Source organism: Cololabis saira, chromosome 17 (genome assembly GCF_033807715.1).
Source record: "Cololabis saira isolate AMF1-May2022 chromosome 17, fColSai1.1, whole genome shotgun sequence".
NCBI classification, from domain to species: Eukaryota; Metazoa; Chordata; class Actinopteri; order Beloniformes; family Belonidae; genus Cololabis; species Cololabis saira.
Window position 1 is genome coordinate 3,975,915 of NC_084603.1, and position 12,791 is coordinate 3,988,705.

Below are 12,791 nucleotides of genomic sequence, written 5' to 3' on the forward strand. Positions count from 1 at the left end.
AAAGCATGTCCTCTCTTTTCTTCACTTCTCTCTGGACATTAAATCACTCTCTCTGGTTGACCGACCCTCTGCTAATGGCTTTACCACCACCTAAACACATTATTTTTGTTTTTAACATAGTGAGGCTATGGTAGATGAACTGAATGGACAATACTGTTCTCTGATCATCACTCCAGTTCTGCTGAAATCCTCTCATATTAGTGCTCACGTCATTTACAGTAATCATCTTTCCTGCTTGTATCAGTAACGTTTCCTTTGTCTTGGGGTCGATTCAGTCGAATGATTAATCTATAAAGGCGTAAGGACCTTAAAGAGCTCGAGTTGATGCAGTTCATGCATTCACTTAAAGCATCCGCAAGGTCTGCGCAAAGAGGACAGAAAGAAAGATGTCTGGTGGTATTTTGGTGGTGAGTATTTGAGTGGAGTGGTGGTAGATATAGTCCACGAGGGCAAAGGAAATGGACATAAAGAGCAGAACAAAAAAGTGAGTGAGTAAATCTGCTCTGTGGCTCCCCCAACATCAGGTTTATATGTGAGCGGAGTGTGTTTCCAGGGGTTTCCATACTGTCACAAAAGGCCCCTGTGAGACCAGCTTATTTACCCTGCAGTAAAACCCGAGAGGGAGTATACCCTGCAGTAAAAGTAGAGGGGAGGAGTTGGGGGCAGTGGAGTTAGATTTAGGGACGCCTATGGCTCTCTGTTCTCCATGTGCTCTCAGGGAAAACGCGCTGCCGCTCTCGCTGCTGCTCACGCTGCATTGTTTAACCCAAGTCTCGTTGTGTGCTCAGAGTCAAGGGGTGAAATGTGTTGTATAACACACAAACAAGTTTCAGAATAGATTTTAATTAAAGAGAGAGGTATTACATTGTTCTCGGTTATTGGTTAAATAGTGGCTGGTACATTGACAAGTTATTAATTCAGCATAAATAAGCATTTGTGCAATTAAGAGATTATTACATTTCACAATGCTATTGCATAAGCACTTGCTTGACTGTACAAGATGCATCTTCACATATGAATGCAACATGTGCTTTTTGCTCATTCTTTCCAAGATGTGGGGCAGAAAACATATCAACACAATCTCAAAGAGAACTTGCACATAACAGAGGGGTTAGCTATCACTGGGAACCAGGCGACCAGCGCTGAGTGAGGTGAGGTGTTGCGGATGCGGTGCAGAGGCCGATGGCTCTGCGTGGCCACCAACGTGGCGAGGGTATGGTACTGCACGTCTTCCCGGCATGCTCCAAACACTTTGGAAGACGCTTGCAAGTAAGAAAGTGACGTTCTGATATTCTCCTCGTGGAGAGTTGCTTCCTTTACATTCAACATTTTAATCATGTTCAAGTAATTCAGTCAAACTGCAGGCTAGGATGTCTGAACTTTTCTTTTTTTTTTTAGACAGCATGCAATAAGAAAGCTGGTGTGTTTGTTTGCAGGTGATTGAACAAAGCGTACAAGCAGTGACATCCAAAATTAGCAGCTATAAATCATCTTTGATTTGTGACTTTGAGATGTAGCTCCGTTGCTTTGTACAACATCTGACGTGACAGGATGGAAAGTTTGTAAACCTCATTATGTGTTTGTTGTTTTTTTTTGCATTTTCGGCTGAGTTTGTATGAAAAACAACAGTGGGATACGGATGTAGATGAAGGATGCTATCACATAACAACTTACACTTAAAATTCCTGAAACTAATCATTAGGCTTAAGTTAGTTTTGTACATTTTACAAAAAAAAACAATAAATCGTATACTTAGAGCAAAGACTTTTTCCAAATTTTAGTAAAAGAGTGATTTGAAAATTGATGAATTCATTCAGACATTTGTTACGTGAAATCATTCTTTATCTTGGGAGTCGGGATGTGCAGATTGTGGTCACATGTTTAAAAGTTTTATTGGGAGGGTGTTTTTTCCTTTATAAAATGACCCCAGAGAGAGAGAAAGAAAGGCGGCGAGAGAACACTGAAGTTACAACTGAGCTACCAACCAAAAGTTGAGATGTAATCCTCCACCTCAGACCAAACGCAGACATTCATTCTAACCACTGTCAGCTTTTCCTCCGTCAGTTACTAGCTCTCCATCGCTGACCGCTTGCATCGAGAGGCCCAGGGTCATTGTGAAGCAAGTGGGTCGTGTCTTTCCAAGGCACTTGATTCTTTTCATTTCCTTGCAATGATTTGAAAAATAATGAATGCTTTTTTGATCCTTCTCCGGGGAACAAATGCACTTAACAAAAAGGATAGCCCATGGCTTAATCAAATAGTACTCCTAAAGGTGCCAAAAAAAACCTAACTTTGGTGTGAGGATCCTACTGGTGTGCACTTTGATGTTAGTGCATGGCAGATAAAAGATTAGATCTTGAATTCCATGCATTATGTGTTAAAAATAATAATTTGATAAATAAAAGATGTTGAGATAAAGATAATTAAGCGATGACATAGAATTTTTTTTAAAAAGTCTGAAAGAAGGCAAATGACTAAACCTGAAAAGGCAAAAAACAACCTCAGTGACCTAAATTGTCATAATCACAGCACAGAGATTACAAACACAGACAAAAATAAAAAATAGAGTTAGTCATTGTAGCAAAATGAAGAAAAACAGATTTTATAGCTAACTAAACAAACAGGAGCTAAAGGAAAAGGTGTCACTCTGCCGCGACTGACTGCACCCGGTTGAACATTCACAGACTGAACATGTAGCTGAGCTGGAGGTGGAAACATTCAAACTACTTTGTGGTCTCTGGGACTTTCTGGCTGCCACTGGTTGCCTTGAAGCTGTAAAATCCCCTGTAAAACCTCCAACCAAACTTTGTAGCAGAACAGGTACTGCTCCTGAAACGAGATACAAAAGACACAGGCGACTTTTGAGAACTCTTATTCAGAAGCTTGCATTTTCAACTTTGACCCGTATGTTGATGCTGACCTTGGTTTGAACCATCCCGTGCCGCTGAAGCCTCATCTCCCTCACGATTTCGCTCACATTTATCTGAAAAAAGAGAGCTGTCTATTAGGTACGACTACAAAACATGAACAAGACATTTGGAAGCATTTAGGATATCAGCAACAAATGAAGAAGACTGAGGTGGTAATTCTTGCATCCTAACATCAACTTGCTTCCTGTGATCCAGAAATTTTCCCTCCTTCAACATCAAAGTTCCACAACCTTGAAAAGCACATTGAGGAAAGAGGAGAGATGCTTCTATATGTGGTACAAATGTTGACTTTGTTTTGTCACAAAAGAAGCAGTTGGCAGTTTTTCCTCAAACCTTCCATGTTTTCCTCAGATCTCATTCTCAGATTCTTTATGGGAGGAGCTAAGATTACCGTATTTTCCGCACTATAAGGCGCACCTAAAAGCATTTAATTTTCTCAAAAACCGGCAGTGCGCCTTATAATGCAGTGCGCCTTATATATGATCATTATGGTAATTTCTGTTACTGTAGTCAGGGGGATTGTAGCTACTGTAGTTGGTGTCGCCGAAGTAACGGCGCTAAAAACGTCAGGAATCGTCACAGACGTTCAAGACAACAGCAGCGACGCTGACTCGCATAATGGCGACTTTGACGAGACGGAGCAAAGCTGGTTTTTATTTTGTTAATAAAGTTTGACATACAGTACTTTTCTTCTTGTTTTTTTTTTTGCATTTGCTGTAGGATTTTGTAGCATTTCCTGTAGCGCAGCTCCATCAGGTAGATGCTAACTCAACCCCAGCCACTATAGTATGGTATTTTACCGTACATTTAGTGCGCCTTATAATGCGGTGCGCCTTATATATGGAAAAAGTTTTTAAATACGTCATTCATTGAAGGTGCGCCTTATAATGCGGAGCGCCTTATAGTGCAGGAAATATGGTATTAGTATTCTGCTATTTTCAGGTTCGTTTCCTGTGTTCACCATCCCTGCAAACATGCTAAACACAGCAAGCGACAGCTACACAGTAAACTGGCTTCCACTTACAGGCAGGTCGTTCTCAATGAGGTTAAGGATAATGTCGGTGCAGATGAGAACTCCGGTGCGTCCGATGCCGGCGCTGCAGTGAACTGTAATGGGCCCCTTGTGATGCACCGCCCTCATGTAGCGGATGAAGCGAACCAGCTCTTCAGAGCAGTGTGGCACGCCGTGATCAGGCCAGTGTGTGAACTTCAGGTGATGAACAAAGTGCACCTCACCAGTCTGGAAAGACAATTTGTTGAACCTCGGCAAAAAAAACCTCATATAAACATGTAAAAGAATAACGTGCTCCCGTCTCACCTCTATTTCCACAACACGGATGAGTTTAATTTGGAAGTATTCCAGGAACTGTTGGTTCTCCAGGTGAAGCTGGTGTCGGCCCGTGTCCAAAGGAACGCCCACCTTCTCTGGCCAGTACTTGTGACATTTGATCCTTCCACGCTCTACCTCCTGGGTCATCATGGAAATGATGTCAGATTTGTTTTCCCAGATCATTTGCCAGAAGGCCTGCACTGTGGACGGCAGAGGCCCCTGGCAGGAGATGTAGACAAACTCTTGAGCTCCCACTTGCATTCGGATGTAGCTTGCATTAATGTACTCCTGGTTCTCACCGATGGCTACGCGTGTTTTGTCATCTATGTAAGGAGAGAAAAACAGAAACAATACCCTAATTTATGCATGGGTGCTTACATCATAGATCATCTTAAATCATAATTGTAAAAACGTTACTAAAGGACAGCAGACAACCTTCATAAAGTTTTGATAGATTCATTCCTAAAACATAAACAGTAAACTCTACCTCGTTGATACAAATCATGGTTGTGAGAGGAGAAACAAGCCAGAGAAAACAAGGAAAATGTTGGTGCTTCACATCATGATTTTCAAGTTAGAATAAAAGCCAGAAAGTGGAAATCTGGCTTTCTTAAAAACAGAAATGTGTACGGTATTAGCGCAGTAAATAACTGTTTTTTTTTCTTCTCCTGCATGTACAGCAGCTGCAACAAGCCTCCCATATGGCGTGGTTCAGTGATGTTAATGCCTCTGGGTGGGTGGGAGTGGGAGATCTGCTTCCCCATCTCATCAGTGCACACTGTGACGTTTTGAGAAGTAAACGCTTCTCAATGTGTTGGACGTTTGTGTTCTGCAGCTACGGGTAAACTAATAACATTCCTGGTGAATCTTTAGGAGAATAACATGCAGGAGGTTTGCCTCTCTGCATCTGCTTCCAGTAATTCATAATAACACAGCTTGTAATATAATTTGCTCCTTCATTTATTAAAGATATAAATCCTGGATAATTACAAGGAGCCTCGTCATCACATTCTTGGCAGGCTGGGAAAAAAAAAAAAAAAAATTCTACCCTTAGTGCAGTACAAGTGAATTATTGACCCTTCTGGTTGAGATACGATGCTGGGCTGGAATTACTTAAATGATGTAAACAAATATCTCCAATTTAAACATTAAAAACATGGTGTCAGCTTAAACCAAGTACCAGAAAGATGGTAACAAACATTTCAATGCTGTGTAAGGATTTAGGTTCTACAAGTTCCAGCCGAGCAACAATAATAACACAATTATATAACATTCTGCCCCTAAAAAGTGAGAGAAGTCCTCTTACAGGGTAGAATGTCTCTGTAGCGGTTCTTATCTCTGTTCTCACGGGCTTTTCCCACCAGACAGTTGTCAGAAGGTTTGAGATGCTCCAAGACCTGCAGAGAGCAGCAGAAGCACAATTCAAAAAGAACAACATGAAATAATGTTTGCACCAGGGGAGAAAATCCCGGGGGGGACAGGGGGGACAAGTCCCCCCCATTAGTAAAGCTGTCCCCCCCTAGAATAATTTGAGACAGAATTAATAATTTTGGAACAATGCAGTAGTATTTAGTAGTGATGCACCAAAATGAAAATTTGTGGCCGAAACCGGAATCGAAAATAATAATAAACAGTAAAATCTCATTACACTTAAAACAAGAGTCATCCCCAGAAAAATAACTTGTTATTTGACAATTTTCACCTGTTTCAAGTAAATTTTCACTTGAAATAAGTAGAAAGATCTGCCAGTGCGACAAGATTTATCTTATAAGCAAAACAATCTTGTTCCACTGGCAGATTTTTCTACTTATTTTAAGTGAAAATCTACTTGAAACAAGTGAAAATTGTTGTTTTTATCCAGTGATGAATCTTGTTTTAAGTGTAATGAGATTTTTTTTAACTAAAAATGAGACATTTTAACTAGAAATAAGACAAATATTCTTGTTAAGATTTTGTGTTTTTGCAGTGTATTATGTCAGATATGCTGTATTATTGCCACCTTCCACCTAATACCATTGTTTTGTATTGCTCTAAGAAAGGTCTTCTGCCTGTTTGCGAGATAGAGTTGAAAATGTCAAAATGCTGTATTAAAGGAAGGCTAAAACTTTTATTCCTTGTCCCCCCCTGGATTTATTCTCTAGAATTTTACTGTTTATTGTCCCCCCCAACTATGAAACGGGATTTTTGCCCCTGGTTTGCACTGTTGCTGCATGTCGCAGTGCATCACAAAATATATCGTGATCCACTGCGGGTTAACACAGGAAAAGTAAAGGACATACCAACTGTCATTACAGCTTTTTAGGACAGTTTTGTAAATGTATATATTTAGTACTGTGTACATAACATTTACACACCATGAACTCTTTCACCAGCTCCTGCTGGTCCAGCTGATGCATCAGAATCTGGATGAGAGCTTTGACCCTGGAGCCTGAGTACTGGCTGCTCTTGGCAGGAGTAATGAGCGCTAGACTGGCCAGTTCCTCCAGTGATACCAACGGTGGGCCTTAGAAAATTAAAAAAAAACAACAAACCCTAGGCTGTTACTGCACTGCTTATGCAAGTGTGACACATAAAGGCGGTAGTTAAAGAAGTTGAGTGAGCACCTGTTTGGGGTGAGGACACTTCCAGATTTGTGGCTTCAAATACATCATCCTCTTCGCTGCTCCAGCCGTCAGACTGAGTTTGCCGAATGTCTTTGCAGGTCTGGTCCAAAAGTTTGGTCACAACTTGTTTCCTGTGGGAGTCAGGGGGCAGGGGTGAGACCACACCATTTTCACTCCTCGGTAGGGGCGGATGAAATCGTGGAAGGCTGAGCTTCCTTTCCCCGCAACTTTTCCACCTACAATACAGTATACACGAGACACTAAAATATAGTCCTGGATGGAAATATTACCATGAATGAATTGTAAGTGAAGAACTTACAACAATTCCAGGAATGAATGCAGGTGAGCCAATTTTGTATGATCACAGTCTTAAAATATAAAAGAATGAACAAGAACAACAATGGCTTTCATGCATTGAAATGAGAAGTAATGAGAAATGAAAAGTAATACAACATCATACATGTATATGTATATATACTGTATATAAATATATAACATATAGGCTATATGCAGCAAAGGTAGTAACATAGAAAAATGTCTATATAGTTTTATATTGGTGTCTGTCACTGTTCCACAGGTGTAGATGTTTGAATCAGGCTCTTTAAATCCTGCAGAATTGTCTTTTAGTACTTTCCAAGTACTTTCCCAACTTTATGAGTCAAATAACCTTAGGAATTAACAACTACTTTTAGTGCCAGAGAAAGTAAATCAGCTAAATGGCATGACAGATATTCCTCCATGCATCCCTGTAGGAAGCATGTGTTTTGCTTTGTTCTGTTTATTAAAAATGTAATTTCATTGCCTATGAACAAAATGATTCACTGAATTCCCAAAGAGTTTGGCTTAAGAACTGTTTTACAAAAATTATTGTCACTTTTTGTACTTTTACTTTATCGGTGTAGTCCTTAACTTAGTTCAGTGTGCAGCATATTGTTGTTACATTGAAAAAATTGAAATATATATATGTATATATATATATATATATATATATATATATATATATATATATATATATATATATATATATATATATATATATATATATATACACACGTGTGTATGTGTGTATATATGTATACATATATGTATGTATGTATAAACATTTATTTATTTAATATTATTATTATTATTCATTTACACATCATCAAATGTAAAGGCTGACTTTCATCAGGAAAATGCAGGCAAACCGTTTTGTGTGTAAAAGACACATTCATTGCTGCGCTTAAATGTCTAAAAATGGCTCAACCAGTATTGTATATTTTATGGACCTGTTTATAGACATATTCATAAATGTTTTCCATAATTTTCACTATTGAAGACTGTTCATATTGACTGTAACAACACATTTCATTTCAGGAATCTGGTAATGGTATCATTGCATACAGAAATACTAGTAATTGTGTCTTTGCAAAGTGTTGCATGTGGTGTAGAAATCCAGCAGAACTGTTTTACAAAGATTATTGTCACTTTTTGTACTTTTACTTTATCGGTGTAGTCCTTAACTTTGAGCCACAGAGCCCAACTTAGTTCAGTGTGCAGCATATTGTTGTTACATTGAAAAAAAATCCGTGCAGATTACAGCAGGCTCTCTATTTTCCTTGAATATATATATATATATATATATATATATATATATATATATATATATATATATATATATATATATATATATATATATATATATATACATATATATACACACACACTGGACTTATGGTCCATAATAGTATGAATTCCTGGGTTGTGTTTATTTATTGCTCTCTGCTGCCTCCTTGTGGTTAAGAGTGGAACACCAGCATATCAAGCAAAAGGAGGAACTGTGAGGCGGGGAGGAAAGAGTAAAAAAAAAGCTAATACAGAGAAAATACAAGAAATGTTGTGGGGTTAATACCTTTCTGTGGCTCCATGCAGCATGTCAGTGACATTAAGAGATGGGCAGCAAGCTTGATGAGAAGGTGTGTTGTTACAACTCTCCTGTTCCACGGACAAGAAGCCAGAGGGAGCAACAGACAGTAGGAGCAATGATGTTAGTTAGTTGTTAGTAAAGATGTTAGTAAAGAGGGTAAGGTGAGGTATTATCTAAATTAAGCAGATATTTAAGTTAGATTGAATCATTACAGTTTATGAGTGTTACCTCTTCAGCTGAAGTTTCGGCCGTTACTGCAGTCACTCGGTGAGGGGGAGGTGGTGAGGTTAGGATGACTTCTGTTTCATTAACCACAGGGTCTGAGGAGGCCTCTGAAACAGCAATTGTAGCTCTAAATAAATGTCAAAATAAAATGGTATCAAGTTTCTACATGCTGTCTGTTGAGATAACGTTGAATTTGTGTTTATGACGTCTTTTACTTTGATCAAACCAAATGTTTTCCACTTCCTAACCAAGCATTTCACATTTCTGCAAGGTAATTCAACAAAATACTGGTAAGAGTAAAAAGCAGCTGTTTGGAGATCATACCGGGAGGATGCTCAACTGGCCTACTCTGCATGACGTCAGGTGTGGAACGGCCGTCAGAGACGGACACGGGCGCAGGCTGCTCGGCTAAAATAGGCTCCGTTTGAGCAGACATGTTTGGAGGTGTGGGCGACTCCGAGTAGGTCAGGGGAACGATGTCTCTGCAGATGGTGAGCTGAACAGCACCCTCAGCTTTTCGCAGAATTTCCACCACCTTGCTGTGGCTCAGACCGGACACAATCACACCGTTCACCTGGCATATATAAAGTGACAGTCAAGGTCCTCCCTATTACAGAGCCGATTAAACAGTCAAACTGTAATACATGTTGTTACCTCTAGCAGAATATCCCCCACTTTTAGCCGTCCGTCCTGCTCGGCCACTCCACCGGAGCAGATTTCTCTCACTCTGAGCATGCTGCCGTTTGTTCCTCCGACCAAAGCAAAGCCGAGACCCCCGACGTCTGGTTTCATGAATTCAACTTGCATGATGCAACTCTACAGGGACAAAAAATAAGAAAGAGAAAGGGTTTTCTGTCAAAAATTGGCATTATACTGTGAATACCAGCACAGAGATGCATTTTCATTTTCATTTCATTTTATTCTTTATTTTCATTCAAAAAACAAAACAATTCAATACAAACACAAATACAAATGTTCCTAACTTATGAATGAAAAGGGAGCAGAAAGAAGAAGAATCTTATCTGATCTGCCCCTTTCACAAATAACATCATTTAATAATAATTTAAAAAAAAAACAAAAAAACTAAGTGAATAAAAACAACTAAAATAAAATTAAAATAACATTAAAATAAAATTACCACCGCCTACGGGTATGTCAATCAAACTCAACATTTTTCGTTATATTTCCTTAACATACAGGTTTTAATTGTTCTTTTAAATGTAATGTTAGATTTGGATTCTTTGTTTTCTTTGTTCAGATTGTTCCATAAATTGATTCCTTTCACAGAAACACAACGTTCCATCAATTTTGTCCTGCATCTTGGTTTTATAAAAATCTCTGTTCCTTTTAAATTATACTTGCTTTTTCTTTTTTCAAATCTTTTCTGTTGATTGGTAAAGTTTTTTTATGAGCTTTAAACATAATTTGCAGAATACTATGGTCTACTAGTTCATGAAATTTCAACAAATTTAACTGAAGGAATAATGGATTTGTTGGATCTCTATATCGTTTTCTACTAATTATCCTTATGGCTCTTTTTTGCAGAATGAAAATTGATTGAATATATGTTTTACAGGCATTTCCCCAAACTTCAACACAGTAGGTCAGATATGATGCATGCAGACAGTAACCCCCTAGAGGAGAATACACTCGCAGATTGACATGTACAGTAGAAGACTCATGTTACAGTTTGTTTCAGCAAAAGAGAAATTGGGTAGGACAAAACGGGGAAGGAGGTGACAAGATTGAACAAATATGACAGAAACGATGAGCTTCTGGTTGTTCAGAAAACTTACATCCTGGTCTTGAGTGAGTGAGAGACATCTGTAACCCCCACCAGTCCTGCACGTTGGTTCAGCTGAAACACAAGAGGAGATATTAATGGAATACCTGCCAAAGATGAGGTAAAAAGTACCTGCACTCATATTATGCTCTCGAGATGCTCCGCTCAAGCCAGTAGATGCTGAGTAAGTGGAGCTGACTAGAGTTTGGAACTGGAACTTCTTCTCTGCCCGAGATTCCAACTCTGCGACCATTTTCAAAACAGTTGTACAGGAAAAAACAACACACACCAACCTCCCACCTCTTCGCCCATTTTGAGGGTGTTGATGGGTGCGTCTCTTCTATGACAGATGAACAAGGCTGATCTATTCAGACTGACCCTCTCCCTGCTGCATGTACTGTCACCAGGCAACTGCGCTACCTGCCCTGCACACCACTGGTCGTATGGCTCTGACTGTGTATGTGTGTGTGTGTGTGTGTGTGTGTGTGTGCATGATGCCTTTGGCTTTGCAGTCCAATACACCAGTGGAGGCCCACAGGCTTGCTAATTATTAATCCTGCTGCGAGAGCCCAGGATCTGTCTGTCAGCATTTAGATCACACACACACACAAACACATGCAGCTGCAGACTGACCTATCTGTCAGCACCAGGCTCCAACTTCACGTACACAATGAGACGACACGCTCAAGAATGAAAGGGAACCAGTTATGGGGCCGATATAACGTGTTAAAGGGGAGTTTGGAGGAGGTAAATGGAAAGTGAAATGGGGAAAGAGAAAACTCACAGTCTTCAATTGGAAACTCCCTCTCAGGAGAGCCTGGTTCGTCGAACCGAGCAAAAAACTTCCTGTCCTTTTTCCAGTCAAACAGGCCTGTTAAAGAAAAGCTTGTATAGAACTCAGATTATACAAGATTTGCTTTGCATGCCAGGACAGCAACGCTTTCCACTAATCATTGAGCTCTAGCTGTCACCGTTCAGGTCTGCACAAACATATCTGGTTTCTAGGCAATCCATCGGTGCATATGATGCACCACATCCAAACTATCCCGTCTGCGGGTCATTCAGCTAAGTCAAGCTTGTGAAATTTACCGTTCCATCTTGCCTTGGGGGTCACCGGCGTCTCCTCTCTATAAGGAACCCAAACAATGAAATCATTACGAGAAGAAAAGGAAAACATAAACATCAATCCTTGTCGGAAAGCGCACATGCCTGATGACTTTCAGTTTCACTTTACGAGGGGCGATTTCACAGGCTTTAACTGCATCCTCTAAGGTCATTCCCAGGGTGCACCTGCCGCAGATGTACAGGATCTTGTCTTTGGGTTGGACACTGCCTTCCTCACTGGCTGGAGAGCCTGGCACCACAGCTAAACAAAAGATGCCCTGCCATTTGCTGCCAATGCCACCGGTCAGTTTTATTCCTGGAGAGGACACACACACACACAAACAGAAAAATATTCAAATGATACTGACCGATGAGATGGGTATGTCTACTTTACAGTGCAACATTTGTACAGGGTCCCACCCAGCTGTCCTGAAGGCGTCTTGTAAATAACGATGTCGGGCAGACTGTCACAGGGGGGCGGAGCCACCAGGTTGCAGACTGCTCTCCCCAGTGTCATACTCAGTTTTCTTGGTGATGACCTGAGAATTGTCATGGCATAATCATCTGTCACACTGGTGACAGTGTGCCCATTCACCTGAAAAAAAAAGTGAAAATATCAACAAGGGCACTCGTCCCATACGCGGAAACAGTGGTTGTGAATGAGCGCGTACTGTGATCAGCCTGTCTCCTGCCCTGAGCCGCCCGTCTGCCCTGGCAGGGTTGTCCAGTATGTCCTGGATGTAGTAGCAGTTGTCCAGTTTGCTTCGAGTGATGGTGAACCCAAAGCTCCCACTCCTGGACTTGGACAGAACCACTCGAAGCTCAAACTCTTTAACCAATCCCTATCAGACAAAAATGAATGAATAAATTGCACCGATGACTACTTATGTCAACCATAGCTCAAAAACAC

General features: G+C 40.3%; 1 protein-coding gene across 1 annotated transcript in view; it reads right to left on the reverse strand.

Annotated features, from left to right (window-relative positions):
• Positions 1 to 411: 411 nt before the first annotated feature.
• ptpn20 (protein tyrosine phosphatase non-receptor type 20) overlaps positions 412 to 12,791 on the reverse strand; it is a 43,321-nt gene continuing 30,941 nt past the window's right edge. The window contains exons 31-47 of the mRNA XM_061744548.1: positions 12,553 to 12,723; positions 12,302 to 12,476; positions 11,983 to 12,197; positions 11,867 to 11,900; positions 11,562 to 11,648; positions 10,791 to 10,852; positions 9,649 to 9,810; positions 9,319 to 9,568; positions 8,998 to 9,101; positions 8,755 to 8,837; positions 6,864 to 6,994; positions 6,615 to 6,763; positions 5,567 to 5,657; positions 4,249 to 4,583; positions 3,955 to 4,170; positions 2,921 to 2,983; positions 412 to 2,829 (exon numbers count right to left, since the gene is read on the reverse strand). Of these exons, the coding sequence (XP_061600532.1) occupies positions 2,719 to 2,829; positions 2,921 to 2,983; positions 3,955 to 4,170; positions 4,249 to 4,583; positions 5,567 to 5,657; positions 6,615 to 6,763; positions 6,864 to 6,994; positions 8,755 to 8,837; positions 8,998 to 9,101; positions 9,319 to 9,568; positions 9,649 to 9,810; positions 10,791 to 10,852; positions 11,562 to 11,648; positions 11,867 to 11,900; positions 11,983 to 12,197; positions 12,302 to 12,476; positions 12,553 to 12,723 (2,439 nt within the window). The 3' untranslated portion in view covers positions 412 to 2,718. The remainder of the gene's footprint in view (positions 2,830 to 2,920; positions 2,984 to 3,954; positions 4,171 to 4,248; positions 4,584 to 5,566; positions 5,658 to 6,614; positions 6,764 to 6,863; positions 6,995 to 8,754; positions 8,838 to 8,997; positions 9,102 to 9,318; positions 9,569 to 9,648; positions 9,811 to 10,790; positions 10,853 to 11,561; positions 11,649 to 11,866; positions 11,901 to 11,982; positions 12,198 to 12,301; positions 12,477 to 12,552; positions 12,724 to 12,791) is intronic.